The sequence below is a fragment of the Rhinolophus sinicus genome, chromosome 14 (assembly GCF_057876585.1).
Source record: "Rhinolophus sinicus isolate RSI-liver-muscle chromosome 14, RSI-T2T, whole genome shotgun sequence".
Lineage (NCBI taxonomy): Eukaryota > Metazoa > Chordata > Mammalia > Chiroptera > Rhinolophidae > Rhinolophus > Rhinolophus sinicus.
In genome coordinates, this window is record NC_142514.1 from 17,838,151 (window position 1) to 17,860,068 (window position 21,918).

Below are 21,918 nucleotides of genomic sequence, written 5' to 3' on the forward strand. Positions count from 1 at the left end.
CACCTCGCAGACTTTAGAGTCAGCCTGTCTTTGAGGGTTGGGGGGTGGACTTCAAGTCTCAGTTCTGCAACCATATTGAAAGGAGGGACTCCTATATTTAATGACGGAGACAAACAAAAGGAAAAGCCTCCTCGGATCCAAAGAGATACCCATCTCCTGATTCTGATCAATTATCCATACAGGCAGCTACAGGTGTCTACAGAGACTTCCGTATTTCCCTTCTACTTTCGCGAAATCAAGCCCTGGGTTACCTAGTATTCCTAGTAGAAAGGTGAAGATTGGTACATGGCACTCAGGACAGAAGTCTGAACAGATTACAGAGCAGTTTTATTGTTGTTGTTTTTGGGGGGAGTGGCGGTGGTGTTACATCAGGGAATAAGTTTTCAAGGCAGGTACCCCATCCAAAACAGATACCTTTCGGTCAAATAAGTCAGAGGCCTGTTTTCTCAAAAATAGGATTAAAACTAAAGCCTGCCCTAGTGGGGTCTGATTAGCATTAGGTGAAATAATTTATATAAAGACCTAACCCAGTTCCAGACTCTAGAGAAAAGGTCGGTAAATGGAGGACAGAAAATAAAACGGATAATTGGTTGATCCTTGAAAACAGTGACAACGATTCTTTGCACATCCTGCCTTATACAGCACTGGGAGGGGGAACAACCACCTTATTGACAAGTACATAGTAGTTGCAGAACAAATCGGTGAACAAGGAATGGACGTTTCTGGCGGGTGCTCACTGATCTGGGTTAACTAACTGAATGACCAACTGGTCTTGGTCTCTAAGTAACTGACAGGTCCAGGCTAGCTGTCAGGGGAATCAGTGCTGGGATCTGAGGGCAGTCGGGTTGCCTAATGACTCGGGCTGACGGTCTGGCCCCGGAAGAACGGCTGTGTTCGCTGTCAATCCGGGACCGATCGGCTAGGACCGGCGCCTCTCGCCGCGCGCCGGCTAGATCCCGACTCTCTACACGAGCCGTCGGGCAGGACGTGCACGGCGGGCAGCAGTCAGGTGCGTTCGCCGCCGCCTCTTCCTCTCCGCGCGGGGAAGGGCGCCCCCGACCCTGGGCGGCTGCGGCCTGGGAACAATGAAGCGCCGGCTTCTTTAAGGGAGGTACCACCGCACCGGCGGAGCAGGGGACGGCGTCTTCCCAGATGATCGCACCCAGCCCCGCGCCGCCGCCGCCTCGGCAACTGCAACGCCCGCAAACATGGCTCAGTAACTCTGACAAAAGGTGCAGCTTCCCTCCCGGAGGTGCGGACGCCAGGCCTCCCAGCTCCGGCCGCACCTCCTCGCAGGCCTGCCGAAGAGCTCTGCGTCCCGCACGCACCCCAGGCCCGCGCCGAGGAAGATGCACCAGGCGTCCCACCCCAGAGACCCCTGCACACCCGCCTGCAGCTCGGTAGGTATGCAGCGGGGCGAAGGGCAGGGGCGGCCGCGCCGGACGCGCGCAGCCCCCAGGCTGGACCTGCTGCGGCAGACAAACCCCGAGGCCGCGGGCCGTGCGCGCCCGCTGCGGTGGGACCACGACTAAGACCCAGGAGTGGAGTGGTCACCCTGAATCCGGGCCTGGCCACCCCTGCGAGGAAGGACACGAGTGGTGCGTGCCGGAGCGCGCACACCTTCCGCGACTCCCGGCTCCTGGAAGCCAGAGGAGCAGGGAGGCGGCCACCAGAACGCCAGGCGCGCACCCAATAGCGAGCGTCCCGGCCCGCGCTACGGAAAGCCGGAGGGGGGCGGGGCCGCGAGGCGTAAGGGGGTGTGTCCGCGCACCACGGGGGCGCGCGCCGGCCTCTGACTGGAGGCCGCGGCAGTGGAGGCGCGAGCTGCCCGATAATGGCGGCCTGCAGAGCCCGTGAGAGGGAGAAGCGGCGGCGGCTACCCTGAGGTAAATCCGGCCCTTCGGCCTGGCAGAGAGGCCCTGCTGCAGAGCCGAAGGCCCTGCATGTGCCTCCCTCACTAGGGGGCCTGTCACAGACCTGTCAGCGGACTCATCCTGGGGAAGGCCCTGCGCTCCTCAGGCCTCCGGCCCGCACCCCTCAGGCCACCGACCCCAGCTGCGGCCTGCTTTTAAGCCTATGGCCTCATCCCCAGGCCCCGGGCTTCAGCCGCCAGCCCCAGGAATTAGGGCAGCTGCAGGCCTGGCCCCTGGGGGTGAAGGGCTTCGGGAGGATCCCCTCTGGGTTTCGTCTGGTCGCAGCTGAGGAGGGGGAGGGCCTCATACTTGGCCAATGAGCGGGGCCCTAAGCCGCTGCGTCGGACAACACCTCTGCCCAGGACTGGCCCTTCCCGGGCACCAGCAGGTGTATGGCCTGGCCGCCCCGCAAGGCCCGGGAAATGCCGACCTAAGTCACGAAGGTTCGCACGGGATGCATTACCGTGCTGTGTTTTGATACCCGATCCCAAGGATTTCATAAACACCCGCCCTCCCCCTTATTCAGGTGCTCTTTCGGTTGGGGGTATGGGACAGCTTCAAAGACACGAGGCACTTTGAGATGGACAGTAATTGGCACTACACGGAGAACAGGAAAGGAAGTCTGTGTAGGTGGGGCAGAGGCTGCTGGGCCAGGAAATCACACACTAGGAAATACGGTAGGAATTGAAGGGTGGTTGTCCAATCTGAGGAAGCAGGACTAAGGAGCAATCTCAGAAGCTTTCGTTTTCTTTATTAAATCAATCTTACGGACTTAAAGTAGTTGTTCCCAATTTTTCAAGCTCAAGGGTCAGTAGCTTTTTTTCCCTCTAAACTCTTCCCCCAAACAAAGAGAGCCCATTGATTTGTAGGACAGTTTTTGTTGGCAAAAATGACCTAGATCGAAAAAGCTATTGTTAACAACAGAAAGGTAACCACATTCGAAGTAGCTTACTTTATTTTCAAAGGAACATTTTTCTTCACAAACTTAATTTTCATTTAGTTTGCAAGAAATAAGGAAGTAACAAAATTAAAATAGGAACATACGCATTTTGACTGTTTATTTTTAAATAATAAAAACAACTACACATTTTCAGTTCTATATGTGATCTGGTTCACTTTCAGTCCCTAAGCATAAGCCAGGTGTTTGTATTTCTAACTGTGAAAGGTTTTTGTTTTTGCTGTTTTATGACCTCTTATGTGTGTGTGTCAGCTTTAAAAAGAAGTCGGAATTTTATTTGTGATCAGTAAATGCTGAATTTTTTGGTTTATGTTTAATAGTGACATTTTAAAGCAGTTTGTGTAAGAGGCAGTATAGTGTAGCGGTTAAAATTGTGGATGTCAGAGACAGATGGCCTGGTTTCAAATCCCAACTCCACCAGATACTAGCTATTTGACCTTGGGCATGTTGTTTAAACTCTCCATACTTTAGTTTCCTCGTTTATAAAATGACCACAATAGTATCTACTTCATAACCTTGTTATGAGGATTAAATGGATTTAATATTATAAAGTACTTGGAACAGTTCTTGATACATGGAAAGTACTGCATAAGTGTTAGCTGCTTTATTGTTACTATTAAAATATTTAGATTTGCCCAAGGTATAGCAAAAAGCACTACGAACAGTGAGACAGATGACATCTAAATCATACATAAGAAGAAATGCAAGCCAGTAGGCATGCTTAATTTTAACAAAGCACTTTATTGATTTTTCCAGAAACCTTGACTTTGAAGATGGTGAGTAGCCAGCCAAAGTACGATCTAATACGGGAGGTAGGCCGAGGTAGTTACGGTGTTGTGTATGAAGCAGTCATCAGAAAGACCTCTGCACGGGTGGCAGTGAAGAAAATTCGATGTCATGCACCTGAGAATGTTGAACTAGCCCTGCGTGAGTTCTGGGCACTAAGCAGTATCAAGAGCCAACATCCAAATGTGATTCACCTGGAGGAGTGCATCCTACAAAAAGATGGGTTGGTGCAAAAGATGTCCCACGGCTCTAATTCTTCCCTTTATTTACAGGTATGTGTGGTTGAATGGGAAATAGAAATGATTTGAACATAACCTTTGGTGAGCAAGAAGAGGTAGATGAACTACTTTAAACGCAGATGTTTATATAGTTAGGACAATTGAGTAAGTGTTTGCTTTAAAACAAGGTTTTATTTAAACCTGTGATCAAATACCTAAAAATAACATAAGCCACCTGTTAGGTGGTGATACTTGCCAATCTGCATAGGAATGGGGCAACATAGGAGCTAGAAAAGTGATCAAGACTAGAATCTAATACACTTAATTGAAATCAGTTTTTTTTGGAACTGAAGGCAGAAGAAAAGGAAACACTCCACAAGTAATAGCAGCGCCCATAAGTAATTGGGCATTTCTTTGTAAGAAATGAACATAAACCTCTGCTGTTTTAGAATTACATGGTTTCTTAACCATGCAGTTCCACTTAATTTTCATGATGTGGCTTAGCAGCAGAATGTTATCAACAGTGCTAAAAGCTAACATTTGGGTTCCTACTTAGTTCCATGCTCTGTGCAAAATGCTTTAAAGACAGTTGCTCCGAACAATCCTATGAGGAAAGTACTATTATTATCATTACAAATGAAGAAACTGAGGCTTAGAATAGAGAGTGAATTTATCCAAAGTCACGTAGCCAGCAAGTAGCATACGTGGAAGCTGAACGTAGGACTGACAGCTAAAACTTGTGCTCTCTTAACCTCCAAATCACTCTTTTGCCTCCAAGTTACTCTTTTGTAGACCTGCGAAAAGCATGGGAAAACAGGAAAGGTTGGGTGTTGTTGGTTTTTTATGGTTGCTTCTGCCATAGATCAAAATCTCTAGTAGCTCTATACTCGCTGCAGATAAAGATACTTAAGACACAGCTAGTTAAAGGCCAGAGCAAAATTTCCTAAGTCCAGTCATTCTTGGAAAAGGAAACAACTTTCCATGAGTGTCTAAATTCAGAATTTACCACCAGGGTACAAAAGTTTGTTTGTAAAACAGCAAAAGCTTATGGCCTAGAACAACAGAGAAAACAAACACATTAACCTGTGTAGTTAGGAACTTGCAAGCTTTATTGTATGGTGAACAAATATTAGTTTTGGAAACCTAATTTATATTGCAGTTTGACATGCTATGCCCTGAAGTTTTAAGTCTGAATATAAAACACAACTATTGCTTGTATTCGATATGTTATTTTTCTGAAAGTGCTTATTTTGTAAGTTGCACTGAGAGAAAATATTGGAAACATTCTTACAGCATTCTCTCTCAAAAGTGTGTAGAACCATGCTGAACTTTGCATTAAATTTTGGAGACTAAGCTGCATAATCTTTTTTGGAAAGACAGTTAAACATATTACTTTGTGCTGATGGTATCCTTCCGCCCAGATCAAGCGATCTTTATAGTAACTAGGCTGGTCTTTCAAGGCTTGAAAATGTAAGTCCTTCTAGATTTAAGTCAGTGATTCTTTTTTTACTCTAAAGCACCTTTTTGTTTAGTAATCTCTTTATTTGGAAGCCTAATAGACCTGACTTGTGGCACTTTTTGCTAGGTGTATGACTTTGGATAAATACCCCAATTTTTCCCAGCACCTGTATCTTCCTATGTAAAACAGGAATAATAATTTCTACCTTCCATGAAAGTTGTCAGAATTAGAGGTGCAAATACGATACTTGGCACATAGGAAGTACTCCGTATTAGGTAGCTCTATTAAAATTGCCTTTTCTATGGATTTCTTTAGTTAACCAGACAGTAATTAACACGTTTAGCAAGTGCCTTCACTAAATTTACATCTAGTAAAGACAAACAAATCTGTGGTGTGACCACAGAGTCCCTATGCATGGTCTTCTCCATTCACTACACAAATCTTTATTTTCCTTCATGTTTTTCCAGATAACGTCCTTGTTTTCAGTTGGAATCATTAAATCAGTTCCTGATAGGTAAACATCTCACCTAGAAGAAAATGTAAAACAAATTAACAGAGGACACCCTCTCATGCTTAGGAATTTAGTGGCCAGTCTGCATACTTGCGATAAGTGTCATGAGTGAGAAGTGTAGGATGGTATAGGAGCATATAATAAGCACCGTGACATAATCCTGGGGTTCAAGAATTACAAACTGTTTCAACTAAAACTGTAGGGTAAAGAGGAGTTAGCTAGGTAAGTAAGAAAATTTCCCAGGCAGAAAGAACTGTACGTACAAATGTCTTAAAGCAAAAAGCATGAAGAGTTCTAAGAATTGAAAGAAGGTGGTGAGATTATAGTGTGCAGGGAGAGTTGTTTTAGATGAGACTAGAAAGATCAGCCAGGGTCAGAACACACAAGATCCCTTAGCCCCTGTTAAAGAGCTTATACTAAGAGAACAGGGAAACTATTGAGGGACTTGAGGCAAGTGAACCAATGGCTAACCATCCTCTGCATGTGAAAATAAGCAGATTGAGCTCTACATTGCTGTAGCTCTCAACCAGAGGCCCTCAAACTATAACCCTCTACCAGATTTTGTGTGGCCTGGATGCTAAAAATAATTTTTACATTTTTAATGAGTTTTTTAAAAAAGGAAGAAGAATATGGAACAGAGAGACCCTATGTGGCTTGTCAAGCCTAAAATATTTGCTATCTGGCCTTACTCTAAACCATTCTTTTGATTGCTAGGACTCTGCATTGCTCAAAGCTATTTAGGAAGTTTGCTTTTGAGAGTAGAGAGAGGAAATGAAGTAAGCGTGATGGTGCTGGTCTTTAATCTCAGCTTATTTAGTAACAGTGCACCTGGTAAATAATTATGTGACCTGTACCTTTCTATTCCTTCATTTTCTGTCTCACTGGCAAACACGCAACACAGAAAATGCATGCAAAAAAGACATCTGCCTCTGCTGTTTGCTATTAGGGGAGGGGGCGTGGAGAGGTGTTCTTTGCTTTTGCCCGCCAAAATGATAAGAGGAAGTACATGTAGATTTTAATGTAAAATTAACAGTTCACTCACTCAACAACTCTTCGCTTTCCTACTGAGTTTCTATTAAACCCATGAGTCTGAAGAGGACTCCATAGGACAAATGTGTTCAAAGCACTATATGTCTGTATATTAGAATGAAAGAAATAAACAGACTCAGATTTGAATTTTCATATCAAAATGCAAATATGATTTTTATAAATTGGTTTTTAGAAGCCATCCAGTGATGGAGATAGCCAACATATTTGCATTCTGCCTGTGGAAGTGTATGAAGTAATGATGTCAGTCTTTTTTTATCAGTGACTACAGGAGCACTTTATTTCTGTAATAACTGGTTGTTCTATGATCATTTTTCTCTCAATTTCACAGATTATGTTGATAGTGTGTGTGCAATGAGCAAGGAGAATATTTCAGGCAGTTTCATTTAATAGAATTTCCTGATTGATGTTTATATCCCAGCTGGCAATCTCCCAAGTCTAGCGGCTGAAACTTCAATCCATTCACAAAGCTGGTAGCTAAGTAGGTAGAGTTCAGCTCCATTGACATGCAGAAAATATATAGCCACTTGGACACTTTTCAAAATAAAGCTATTTTAAAATAAGTTTTGCCTCTGAACTTGGGAGATTTGGTGTATACTCATTAGGGACAAAGTGACAGTTTGAAGTACTGAAGTTTAAAATAAAATGCACATAAGAAAGCACTAACCAAATAAAATATTCATAGGGTTTCCACTTAAAATTGGAGACTAACCAGTTACTTTTCTTCTGTAGCTGAATTGTATAAACTATGTAGATGATTATAATCTTATTTTTTCCCTTCCTATAGCTTGTAGAGACTTCATTAAAAGGAGAAATTGCCTTTGATCCCAGAAGCGCCTATTACTTGTGGTTTGTGATGGATTTTTGTGACGGAGGAGATATGAATGAGTATCTGTTGTCCAGAAAACCCAATCGTAAAACTAACACCAGCTTCATGCTTCAGCTGAGCAGTGCCCTAGCTTTCCTGCATAAAAACCAGATCATCCACCGAGATCTTAAACCTGATAACATCTTGATTTCTCAAAGCAGGTTGGATACCAGTGACTTGGAACCCACGTTAAAAGTGGCTGATTTTGGCCTAAGTAAAGTTTGTTCAGCCTTTGGGCAGAACCCAGAAGAACCTGTCAGTGTAAACAAGTGTTTCCTTTCCACAGCCTGTGGAACAGATTTCTACATGGCTCCTGAAGTGTGGGAGGGACATTACACAGCAAAAGCTGACATCTTTGCTCTGGGGATTATCATCTGGGCAATGCTGGAAAGGATCACATTCATAGACACAGAGACAAAGAAGGAACTCCTGGGGAGTTATGTAAAACAAGGAACTGAGATTGTGCCTGTTGGGGAGGCGCTTCTGGAAAATCCCAAAATGGAACTTCTCATTCCTGTGAAGAAAAAGTCTATGAATGGGCGAATGAAGCAACTGATTAAGGAAATGCTGGCTGCAAACCCTCAGGATCGTCCAGATGCTTTTGAACTAGAACTCAGATTAGTACAAATTGCATTTAAAGATAGCAGCTGGGAAACGTGACACATACATTATTTGCAAATATCTTGGATGATATGCTGCTTCTGTTTTAACAGTGATGCAACATAATGTGGCTGAAAAAGAATATAAAAAGCTAAACTCCACCTTCTAAGGGTTTAGATTTTATTGTGGGATTTTCTTTTTCCTCATTTTTTTTCTTAAGTCCAAGCTGGCCATTTTGTTAGTACGTTTTAAATGTGTATTACCAATGTGGGTGTAAATTTTTTTTAAATCATTGATAGAAGTTGGACATAAAAATTCTCTAAGAGCCAAGAAGAAAGGAGAGTCCAGTTTGCTGGAAGTATGTCTCTATGTATTTTAGACATTCCTTGTCAGTATTAGGAATTTCCATGGAAGAAGAGGTTTGCGTGCTGGTAATGCAACCTTCGAAGCTTTGTAAAGGAAACATATATGTATATATTTATGTATATGTAAGTATGTGAATGTGTGCATTTTGCATTCCATATGAAGAAAATGCCACTTCTGTTTAAATTATTTGATGTAGGTTTGGGTTTTGAGATTTGCTGGTGAAATCAGTGATGAAAAATTAAAGAACCTTCCCTCATCTTCCTACCCCGTCCCTCTAATGAAATCATGCGAAGTTTTTTTTTATTTTTGTAATATTATACAGCTTTTTTTAAAGGCATAATTTTGGAGAGTCTAAAACAATCTAATTAAACATAAATGAAATTAAGTGATCCAAAGCTGCTGAAGTATGTTTGAGCTCTCCAGTGCCCTATAGCTGCAGGAGTAGAGCTAGCCATGCAATTGTGTGGCGGCAGGTTAGCAAGGACATTGGTGGTGATTCAGTTATACCTTTTTTAGGTGGCCAAGCAGGCAATTCACCAATAAAACCACTGCGTTGGAATATGTCTGCACTTGAGTATCTGCTCTCTGACATAAATCTGAACACAGGATTTTTCTGTTTCTGAAAGCTTTGCTATGTATATGTACTATAGTACTTGATATATTAATTTTTTTATTTCAAGACTTAGGTCTAAGCCTCAGCATAAAGTTGAAGAAACCAAATGAGCTTTACCCTCACGTTGCCTGCCCTAATAGGGTGTCTTGTTTCATCACTGGGATTTCTTTCATTTTGGCACTAATGCTGTTTTGTCTAATTTGACAGTAATGGTAGTGATATGGTTGTATTAAATGTCAATAACCTTTTTCTAAGGTGGGATATGACACCTATACAGTTTGGCAAATGGATAGTGTGGCATCAACTATATCAAGTAGAAAAGTTACAGATTTTTTACAATCACTTGGTATGGTCTATGTCAAATTCGTAGACCATTATTTTTCTTGAAGTCAGTTTGGTTTTAACCCTACATGGTTTCCAGTTTGTTTTTCTGTAAATGCAGATAGTTAAAATCTAAGGAAAGAAGGTTTCTTCTAAAACAGAACATTAGCCTGTAAGGTTAAGATAATTGTATCTGGGCTAATCTTATAAAGCACTAGAATCTTTGGTCAAAAGTGAAAAAGAAAAGAAATTAGAATATTGAAATAATTGATAGTTTGCATAGTCTCCTCAGCTTTTTTGAACTTCCACAACTTTTGGAATATCGCTATCATATTTTTTCTTAAAATGGGTTCAGGGGACTATAGAGGTAAAAAAGCACAAAGAAATTGGAGTACATAAAATTTCTGAATGATGTATTAATATTACTTGTCTGGAAGTTTAAAACTTGAACTGAAAGGTTTTATTGAAATAACGCCTTTTAAAATGAAAAGAAAATCATGTACTTTAAACATTACTATCAAGATAAATTAGAAGTGCAACAATACACTGGAACCTCATAATTGACCCTCTATCACCAAATTAGTGTTAACACAGATCTGGCCAAGAGGATTGAGTTACTGGAAGTAAAAAGCATCATTATAATGTCTATCAACATAGCAGAGATTCCAAATGATTCAGGGGATGGTATGCCAGTACTTAATTTGCTCTTCGAATGTCTATGTTTGGTTTCTTAAGTACATACCTTTTGGTCCTGCCTCATTTAAAAGAGTTAATGATTATCATTTATTCTGAAAGATTATACCTGTGAAGTGGAATTCTTTCTTTCATTGGTGGTAAGGGTGTGAGGTGATCGGGAAGTTTCTTCTGGAATTTTCTCAAGTCTTTGTATTCTAACGTAGCCTATGATCCCAAACAAAATGATGGTAAATTATTTTTATTTATTCTTTCAGTCAGGAGGTATTTATTAAGTACCTACTGTGTGCTCAGCACTAAAGATCAATTGATAAAATGACAATTTAAAAAGAGTGTATAGCCACAGGTTTTTTCCAGCCAGGAGTAAGAAATAAAAAATGATTACTATACTTGAAAAGTCCTGGATATTTTTTCTAGAGGAAAATGAAAGCAAGAAATGTGCACAGTGCCTTGCCCATAATAGGTACTCAATAAAAAATTATTCTTCATAGAGTCTCTTGCCATGGTGTATAGTATTTTATGAAATTTGTCTTAATTGAAGAAAGACCAAATATTTCAAATAAGCTTATAGGCAGCTGTGGCCAGTTAAAATATGGGATTGTACAGTTAGTTCCTAGAATGTTATTTTGCACTAGGTGTCACTTAGAAAGATGGGGTTCCTGTAGATTTTTTGGTGCTAAGGGATACTTTATCATGATGATGAAAAGTGTTCAATGTCAGATATAGCACACTGAATAGTTCTTTCTGCTGGTCTGTTTTTTCCTCTTTGTTGTTGTTGTTTTTGTAAAATGTTTATCAAACTATTGTAGCAGCTACAAAATAATTCACCAGCATGACAGAATGGTCAAAATATAAGTCATCAGCACTTCAAAAATGAAAGCAACTTTTGAAATTTTCTTTTAAAATTGTCAAATATATTTTATGAAGAATTTATAAAGGGGGGAAATAATTGTAATTTATTGTTCATGACTTTTTTTTTTTAAATAAAGTGAGTTTCAACAAAAAAAACCTGAAAATTCCACATTACTGCTTTGGTGTCTCTCTTAAGTTCTGTAGTGCTTTACTTCATGAACATAATAGAGGGTATATAATTTGAAACAATGTCATTTTCAGAGGAAAAGATGATTGAATTATAGGAGTTCCTTTCAGCATTTCAAGTTCTCTAAAATTTTAATGCTAACTATCTTTGGTATTTGTCAGAAAAACCTGTATTGCCGGAAATTAATTTTTTTTTCATTTACCCTTCCCTCATTAAGCTGAGGATGCATCCCAGACTCAGAATGAAGTAAAGGATGCAGTTTTTCAGCCTATCACTTAAGACCATGGTTTCCTTTCTATAAAGTCACCTCACCCACGTTTTTCTTTCCTTTATCGGTTTTACTACGCGTTATGCCTTCTCCAGAATAAACAAAGTACTGAGGCTACAGTGCTCTTAGTGGTCCAATGGAACAGCAGAGGGAAAATGGGAGACAAAGCATCTAGTGACAAGTAGGACAGTAGGCATCGGGCATTGTGGCTCCTTGCGACTTTGCCACCTTTTCCTGGTATATCCTTTGTAGACAGGCAAATGTTGCTTTCTGTTTAGAGATTAATTTTTAATTGAATCTTAAACTATACATTTTTGTGTTTATTAGTCTTTTTGTAATCCTTTGCAGTTCACGTGGTTTTTGCATATCTTTTCAATGGGTTTTTCTTCAAATAAGGGCAGATTTCTTGATGAGGAATTTTTTAGTAATAACACCAGTTAATGAGGTAATGGTTTTCTCTTAACACAGTGTCTCAGTGCCTAATCTCTGACTCCAGTTGGCGTTTTGTTGCGTTATCTTTCTCACTGAAGTGATGACCCTTAGTTGTTTTGGTCTTTTCTTTGAATTCAAATGTTGCTCTCTTGGTCGACCAATCATAGTTGTCCGCTAAAGTGCAGTGTAATGATACACAGTTGGTTTGTGGTTAGATACTAACTCCTACTTGCGAAAACCTACCGGGGCCACACCTCTTGAAGGCAAAGTGCGTCTTTTAAAGGCAGTACTTTCCCTTTTGCAATGATTTTTCATTGGTTAGAAGGGAATTGTTTAAAAAAAAAAAAAAAAAGCCTGGGCTTTTGTTTGATTTCACACTTTCATTTCAGGTTCAGTCCTGGTATTTCAAACTTAGTTTGTCCTGAGCAAAAGTTAGGCAACTTGATATTACCAAAGGCATCATGGCTTACCGTGTTTCCCCAAAAATAACACCTAGCCGAACCATCAGCTCTAAATAGTCTTTTGGAGCAAAAATTAATATAAGACCTGGTATTATATTTATTACATTTATTATATTTATTATATTATAAAGACCTGGTTTAATATTAAAATAAGACCAGGTCTTATATTATTTTTTGCTCCAAAAGAATTACAGCTGATGGTCCGGCTAGGTCTTGTTTTCAGGGAAACACGGCAGCAGCAGAAGGACAGACTTTGGTGTAGCAGATCTCATACTGAATACTAGCTTTTGCAAACACATAATTAATGTGTGGCACTGGGCAAGTCACTTCATTTTGAGCCTCAGTTCCTCTCTCTGGAAAATGGAGATGATATTTACATTTCAGGGTTTTTGTAAGGGTCAGAGATAATACACATGTCGACATGAGAAATATCCAAACTTGTAGAAAATTTTTATAAGAGTTTATTTCAGCCAAACTGATGATATATGCTGGGGAGCAAGATCTCAAATGCTCCAGGGAATAACTGTTTTGCAGCTTTTTTTATGCATTTGAAATTGAGGGGAGGTAAGGAAGATTGGAGAAAGTAAGGCAGGGATTGGATTACAGGATAGTTAAGATTATGTACTCTCGAGAGATAATACCCCCTTCTAGAGGTATTACTTCTGGCATTTTAAAGGCGTGATAACCTAGAATCGCAATGGACAGGGCTGGCTTAAAAACCTTTTACTAAAGAAGTTATAGGCCTGGGGCAGGACTACCCACCATGACCTGCCCAGTTAGAAATTTATGATTAGATCACCCTATGAGGTTATTTCCCATAGAACCCTTTTATTTCACCCACACACATAAAGTGCGTGACCCAGCACATTAAGTTCTCAAATGGTAGCCATTGCTGTTACTGTGTTCTGATTTTGACAATATGCTGGATGAAGGAATAGATTCCCAATGAGCCGGTTTTCAGTCGTAGCTCTGATTCTTCTCCCCTTTGAGAGAAGCTGATGAAGGCACTACATCCTCTCCTCAGGAAAATGTTTGTCTATAATTTCAGGGGATTTATGGAAGCCCACATGGACCCCAAGTTAAGGGCCCCTGAACTTTAGGCTCTACTAAGTACCTCTGTGCTAAAGCTTCTAAGTCCAAAATGGGCCATTCATGAGGAGAACTTCTAGGGTACTTGTATTATTTTGTTTCTTGATCTGGGTGCTGGTTGGACAGATGTATTTATATTGTGAAAATTCACCAAGCTGCACTTACAATTTGTATATTTTTCTCTAGGTATTTTTACTCCAGTAAAATTTTATTCTTAAAAAAACGTGCCTTGGGGCTGGAGATTACAGACAGCTGTTGACAGAGGCAGAGGGAAGGGACACAGACTTTGAAATCAGACACTACCTGTTACTAGCCGTGTGGTTCATGAGCTCCGTAATCTCTCAAATCCATAGTTTCCCACATGTATACAATAGAGATAATGCCTGACTCAGAGCATTGTGAAGATGTAATGAGATGGTGCGTGCAGAAATGCATGGCATACTTAAATGAATGCTTCCCTTTCTCTTTGGAGGACACATAGGGAATGACTCTCAGCTCCCTTTGCAGCTAATTTACAATCCTGATAGATAGCAGGTTTGTTTATTAATTTAGCTTACATTTTTCCACGATTATTTGAAAAATATATTCCATCGCTATAATGTCCTGCCTGGCTCTTTGCCCTGTAGCCCTCCACAGGTTGGTTCACTAACAGTCTTCTTAGCCCAGTTTTTTCTTTCCTCTTTCTATTTGCTAATAACATGATTGATAATAATTCAGAATGTCTGCTGTCTTTCTGACATAGACTACCATGCCTGGAAATTTGGAGAGGACTAATATGTACCAAATACTAGAATGACACATCATTTCTCCTAACTTTAGGTAGAAGGCAGGGAGAGCGTTCATTAACTAGTGTGATTTGAGAGATGACAGTACAAGCGTAGCTATGAGGGGGAGAGAGGCGAGCATGGCAACAATGGCTAAAACTGATAAGAATAGAATTAGACTTCAGTGGTTCTCAACTCTGGCTGCACATCAGAATTTTAACCTGGGAAGTTAAAACAAAAACAAAAAACTGATGACTTCTGGGCCGGCCCGGTGGCTCAGGCGGTTAGAGCTCCATGCTCCAAACTCAAGGCTTCTGGTTCGATTCCAACATGGGCCAGTGGGCTCTCAACCACAAGGTTGCCAGTTCAATTCCTTGAGTCTCTCAAGGGATGGTGGGCTCCGCCCCCTGCAACTAAAATTGAACACGGCACCTTGAGCTGAGCTGCCACTGAGCTCCCAGATGGCTCAGTTGGTTGGAGAGTGTCCTCTCAACCACAAGGTTGCTGGTTCAACTCCCACAAGGGATGGTGGGCTGCGCCCCCTGCAACTAGCAACAGCAACTGGACCTGGAGCTGAGCTGCGCCCTCCACAACTAAGACTGAAAGGACAACAACTTGACTTGGAAAAAAGTCCTGGAAGTACACGCTCTTCCCCAATAAAGTCCTGTTCCCCTTCCCCAATAAAAAAACAAACACTGCTGACTTCTGCTTCTGGCCATTATGGAGTATCACAGGGCCTAGATTTCTCTTCCTGCCTTAAACAACTAAAGTGCCAGACACTGGACAACGGGAGTGCAGGACGATGCTCCTCCCTGGGAGAAGAGAAATGAGGTGAGCCCTGTGATCGCCCCAGCTGACTTCCTGGAGAGACTCTTTAACGCTGCCCCACAGAGAAAGGGCACCTAAACTGAATCTAGCAATCTCCCTGAGTTGAGGACAGAATTCAGAGTTCAGGGAGGCTCAGCCAGCTAGAATTCATGGGGTAGAATATCTGGAAGAGGGAGAGAGAGAGCAAGAGCAAGAGAGCGCTAAACAAAGAAAGAGCTCCAGACATTTTCAGAGGGTTTTGTTCAAGACAGCAGTTAAACACTGATCAGTACATGCTTGTGAGGAAATGATCTGAGCAGGAAAGACCATCTGAAAGGATCAGGCAGAACAACCCTCAGAGCTCACACAGTGCCAGGAATAATGGATATCATTATGGAAATGGAATATCAATTCCAGAATGGAAAGACCTCCTAATACATCACAAATGTACACACACAGTTGTGGCCAAATTAGTCCTAGACTTCTGTGATCCTCAAAGACGCCTTAACCCTCCCTACGTTGAAGTGTGACAACACTCATCAATATTATACTGTATGGTTACATTCACACAAAATTCTAGAACTAATATGACAGAAAGCAGATCAGTAGTTGCCTGGGGAATGGAGTGGGGTAGGTGGTAGGAGGATGGATGAACAGGAGCCATGAGGACATTTGGGAGGGTTGATGGGTATGTGCATGGGTTTCATGCATTGATCAGAATTCACCAAACTCTATCCTTAAACCATGCATTAGGTTTACATCAATTATACCTCAATAAAGCCTTTAACATTTTTAAAGAAACAGATGCCCAGGGTCCATCTCTAATTAAATGAGAATTTCAGAAGGTAGGACCCTCACGTTAATATTTTTTAAGCATTAGCGATTCTAAGGTGAAAATAAGATAAAATATTGTAATTGAAACGGCATTGGTCAGACTGGGGGATGGATAAAAAAGGTCAGAGTGTAGTATCTTTTCGATTTGCTTACCTCCCACCCAGCAGCATTTCAGCATCCCACCCCAACTCAAGGCTCTATCTTCACGCTCCCACTCTACCTCATGTTAGAACTTAGCTGTTTCTGAGAAACAGAAAGAAGAAGCAGTGCAGAAAGAAATCATTATCAGGTATTTTACTCTAGGGTAGAAGGGCTTCTTCTCAAGCAGGAATTCAACAAAGGAACCCAGGATTGTCAGCGGACCTACTGGAATTATAAGCAAAATTTTGTATATATATATATATATATATATATATATATATATATATATATATATATGCATTTTTCTATGGAGACAGTTTATAACTTTTAACAGATTCTTAACCAGTTCTAAAAGACCTTTGAACCACTCTTTTAAAAACCACTATTCTATTATAGTTACATAAGGAACCATTACACAAAAACTCTGGGTGCAGGGTAAATGGGGTGGATATTGAAAGGAAAAGAATGGACACCAAAGGGATTGAAAAGCTAAGTCTCAGATTAGCCCAAATCAGGCTGGAGTTGACTGGTTGTCTCCTGGCTGGTACCCATTCCTGTCTAGGGTCTGTCAGAACAGCTACCTGTGTTGCAAGGGCTCTGGTACTTCTCCAGCTGGCTCACAAACTAACCAGCCTGGTCCAGAGGTTTGACTTGGCCCTGCATCTTCCAGTTTAGCAGACAGGATTTCCTGAAGCTAATGAGAGATCCGGTGGACCCTCAACCTCTCTGATCATATCAATACCAGTGGGTGGGAGAGAACACTTGGTTCTTCTAGTCTTTCCCCAAAGAATGTCTGTACCTGTGGACTACAATGGGCTGCGGAAAAGAAATAATTCTTTGGGGTTACATGACATGTTTATCTGGGCCTACCTTTTATCCTAGGCCCAGTCCTTAGAAGAGAAACTTCCTGACTTCAGGATTTCTTTCAAGGATATAGGACCAAAAGGGTTCAATTGAGTGATGTCTTTGGTCTTCACATAATTAATTACTGTCAGCACTAACTAGGTATAATTTCCAAAAGTCCTTGGCACGTAGCAAGTGCTTAATAGATGTCAGTGACAGCAGCAGCAGCAGAACTTACTCTGTGACTTGGTGGAGCCACTTCACCTCTGTGAGCCTCAGTTACCTCTTCTAAAAAGCGGCCATAATAATAAATCGTTTTTCCATGTTGCTTTGCAAACCAAATGAGAATAATTTATGTGAAGATATTTCATGAACTACAGGAAAAAATATAAATGAAGGAATTACTTCTCTACTGGTTAGCTGGTATTACCAAGCCCCAAGGGTCAAGGTAAATAACCATCAGAGTGGTCACCAGGTGGAACAGCAGTGCTAAGGCCGCCCAGCAGGTGCACAGTGGTGCCAGGCAGTGAAGCAGGCCCTTGGACTACTGCACTGGGGAAAGAGAGCCAGCAGGTGAAAGCGAATCAGAAAGGTTTCTTGAAGGGTAAAGCCTGCCCTCTGGTGGATGGGCCTAGAACACTTTGCTCAAACAATCAGACTGGCACTTTTTGGGTGACCTTGGGTCAACCACGCCCCAATCTGAGTCTCTACCTTCCCTTAGTTCCACGGACTTGCTTTCCATAGACATTGCAATAATGTGGGGAACAAAATGATCACTGCAGCCTGTGCCTCACAGTGCCAAACTCACCTAATCTCAGAGTCTTGTTAGGGGCAATCTCTCAAGGGTAAGGGATGGACCACAGACAGACCCCACAATGTGTCACTAAACAAGAGTTGGCCTAGGCTCTCATCTCCTGATGACCAATCTCTTCTAGATCACTTAGGGCTAGTAAAGGTGGCCTCTCTGACTACGGTTGGAACCTCAGGAAGCCAAAGGGAGCAGACAACTCAGGGTCTTGGCCCTTTATGGCACAAAGATTTATTCTCAGTTCTCTCCTGAAGGCGTTTAAACATTATGAAGGCTCTGGAACGAGGAGGTGCTTCATATTTGTTTGTAAAACAAAGATTGAAGGGAGGAAGTGGGAAAGGGTGTCTAAATTTCAAATAGAATAGAAAGAGATGTGTTGGAGGAGCTGCTCCAAAGCCCCCTTCAGATGACCTTGGGATCTCAGAGGAAAAGCTGGACAGAAGCTGAATCGTTCTTGGGGACCAGGATGTAATCCAGGCAAGAGATGATCATGGTTGGGACCTGGGTGGCAGGAATGGAGTGAGACAGAAATGATCAAAATCTAGATGCATTCTGAAGCTAGAGCCAACAGATGTTGCTGATGGATTAGATGTGGAATGTGAAAGGAGAGGTGTCCAAAATTACTCCAAGGTTTTGCTCTGAGCAATTAGAAGGATGCTGAGATGGAGAAGAATCAACTGGGATGAGGAAAGCATGGTTTGGGGGCAGGGGAACAGGAGGCAGATCATTAGTTTAGTTTTGGACATGTTGAATCTTGAGTTCCCAGATTTTAGCATCAATTCAAACTCAATGTCTAATCATTCCTAAAATGTTTGGATTTTCCCTTCGCCCTTACTTAAAGGAAGATTTATGGTATATGCTTGTGGCAGTGCTGCAGTTTCCTTAAGGGACCTGGCCTCCTATTCAATCGGGACTCCAGGTTTGTGAACTAGATAGATCTGGAAGTCAGCTGAAAGGCTGGGGTGCGCCATTGTGACAGCAACTCAAGTCAGGCCATAAGACATGAAGGTTTTTCTGTAATATAACTCAATAATATTTACGAAGCTGCTCGTCTGTTTCATTCTCAGGGACACTCTGATCAAAGATCCCTGCAAGTCAAACCATTCTAATGTCACTTCATCCTACTGCCCATTACAGTGAAGGGCCCCGCCATGACTCTCAGTTCAGCCCTGCCACTTGGCCTCTGTTCCTCTAAGACCCCATCATCCCCCCGTGAAATCAGGGAGCCCATCTCAGTGGTGCCTCTTCCAATACTCAAGCTGCAGAGGACAGCCACCATACAATTTTTCAAGGATACTGATGCTGCTCTCACTAGTGTTTATCTCAACACCTAGATAAAGAACTACCCTCTGAGCCCTCTTGGGGAATATATTCAGTGGGATTAGGGAGTAAACACAAAGTCATGTGATAAATCTTCTCCAGCATTCCTATCTTCTTAGATATTAGACACATTAACCAGGGAAATGCTGGCACCTCAACCTCACTGACAATGCACAGGTCACGTTGAGTACTAGTTTTAGTCAACCAAACAAGCAAACTATTAGAACTACTTTCAGCTGCAAAAGGTAACTAAAACACATTAAAATCTAAAATCTCTAGTAAGGTCACTCATGTTACTAAATCAGTCTGACCCAGTGTCATCTTCTTTCCTCCTTAACTCTACCCCAGATCTACTAAATCAGGTTCTCCGAGGGTGGAGTCCTGATATCTGTCTTGTTAACAAGCTCCCCGGGTGAATTTTAGGTAGCCAACTGGAATCCACCTGAGAAGTGGTATTTGGGAACCACTGGTCTAATGCATTTTCCTCCTTTGAACAGATCCGAATCTGAGGCTTAAGAGAGAAGGTGACTTGCTCTAGACCAAGTGTGAATTCATGACAAAGTCAAGACCAGCACTTTGGTATCTATCCTGACTCCTTATGGGAACTTCTAATGCCCTGCCAGGCCAGCTTTACAAGCCTCGAGGGACCTGCTCAGCATTCCTGAGAAATTCATGTGGAGATGGATTGGAATGGTAAGTAAACCAAGGTTGTACAGGTTCGGTGCTATGGGCACTGTGATGAAGGTGACCCTAGTTTTGGAGAGAATTGTGTGCTTCCTTCTGGTGTAGTTTGGTGTAAGTGACTGAATAATCTACCCAATAGGGTTAAGCCAAAAGGAAATGTATTTCCCCAATTGTGAGACCATGTATAGGTTTGCTGCTTCACACATGACTAGATGCAGAGACTCCACTCATCAAGGTTGGTTTTCACTGTCACCACTCTCTGTTGACTCTCAGTCCTGGGCAGGCTGTCCTCTCAGGGCTCTGTCTTCCCAGGTTCTCGTGCAACAGGAAAAAGAGAGAAGCTTTTTCTTAGAGGTCCCAGCAAGAGTTTCATGGGCTATGATTTGAGTTACATGTCCATCTTTAAATGAAGTACTGGGGCCAGAGAAGTGTGATAGGCTTTTTGACCCAGGCCTAGGTCAAGGGCTCCACCCTGAGTCAAGTGACCCTGCTCTGGGAGCACAGGGACTGAGAGCAGGAGAAAGATGGCCAAGCTCAGGGTAAGATTGCCAGAAGAAAGATGAATCATTCCTGAAGGGCAGAACTGCAGATGTCCATAGTGTAGAATGAGCAGGAAGCTGACGATGACCACAGAGAAGGTGACAGTTATAATCCAGGGGTAGAAGCAAGACGTTAGTTATAACGCTATGGTGATATTAGGCATGGCAGTTAGAATACCCACCTTTGGGGTGTCTTCCCAGCTCTCAACCTCCACCTTCTGTGGGAATTGCCCTCCTCACATATAAAAGTGTAGGTCCCCACAGTCAGGTAAGTTCGACGTGACACACCTCCCTGGCCATAGCTCAGTGCCACCCTTAGAAATGGCTAGAAGGACCCCTGGCCTTTAAAGGGTCTTGGTATCAGAAACACCCCAAAAGTCATTTATTGAAGACCACATGGTCATCTGCCACTCGGGACCCAGTGTTCCACGCTTCACAGTGTAAGCCGGACCCCTCAACATCTGCTCTGACCTAACACCTTACAGCCCCACGGAAACAAACGATTCATGTCTACTGCCTGCATCCTCAACACAAAAGACTATACATCCAAATGCCACAAGGTTTGCGCTGCTGCCAACATTACAAACACGCTGTGTGGAGGGCAGGGAAGAGGAAGACCGAGTGGTGAAAGCACTTAGGTAAGAGAAACGACAAATTAATTCACTTGTCACATCCTTCCTCTCGGAGAACGAATGCCAGAGATTCATGTACAACAAAGACTTGTTTCCCAGCAAGTGCTGGGCATCCATTTTCTTGCTTCACTTCGTGTTCCAATGTGTGTAGCACGGTATCTGCAATAGTAGCATATGATGGCTAAGGAACATTGTGCAATGCTCAACAATATGTTTTACTTTGAAATTTGTAAATGAAGACTAGGCATAATAGGCGAGACGCATGGTGCCAATTGTTTACTGTTGTGAATCTAGACCCAGCTGTATGTGATGGTGAAAACTGTGATATAAGAAATAGGGATTTTATATAATGTTATTAAAATATACTGTGATGTTTTCTGTGTTAATGATAATTTATTATACATACCCTATTTAAATGTTTCAACATGCTATGTGACATTCATAGTTCATCTCTAAATGTAAGTATTGCTTTAAGAATTGTATTTTCAATTCTAGCTGCTACTACCTCAGTAGAGTGAAGTTTCACCAAATTGAAATTTAAAAAAACTAAAGAAAAAAACAAAGAAAAACTAAAGAAAAGTTATCTAATTAGGCATTACTATCAATAGAATACAACTTATGTGAAACGTTTCATTATAGCAACACAATTGGTAATTTTGCTGAAATCAAGGCAAGAAAAATAATTTTATAGAATAAAGATATAATTTATGAATTATTCATGTTATTTCCTTACTCATCCAACATTGATGGCCCTTTAACAAAACACCATACATGCCTAATAACAATTAGATTGAGTCATCTTTGATATTTTGATGACTGTCTCTGTATAAAAAAACATTTTTCAACGCGTCATTATGAAGGTATATATTTGTCAAGGTAAGAGGACAGATTTCTTGCCACTGTA

General features: G+C 41.8%; 1 protein-coding gene across 2 annotated transcripts; it reads left to right on the forward strand.

Annotated features, from left to right (window-relative positions):
• The first annotated feature begins 1,266 nt into the window (after positions 1-1,266).
• PDIK1L (PDLIM1 interacting kinase 1 like) lies at positions 1,267-9,910 on the forward strand. 2 transcript variants are annotated; one of them, XM_088790595.1, is made up of 3 exons: positions 1,267-1,400; positions 3,628-3,929; positions 7,680-9,910. In XM_088790595.1, exons 2-3 carry the CDS (start codon positions 3,645-3,647, stop codon positions 8,418-8,420), a joined length of 1,026 nt encoding a protein of 341 aa, XP_088646721.1. In that variant the 5' UTR covers positions 1,267-1,400; positions 3,628-3,644; the 3' UTR covers positions 8,421-9,910. The 2 variants fall into 2 exon arrangements, with proteins under 2 accessions (XP_088646721.1, XP_088646720.1); XM_088790594.1 differs by lacking the exon at positions 1,267-1,400 and adding an exon at positions 1,757-1,886.
• Positions 9,911-21,918: the final 12,008 nt, after the last annotated feature.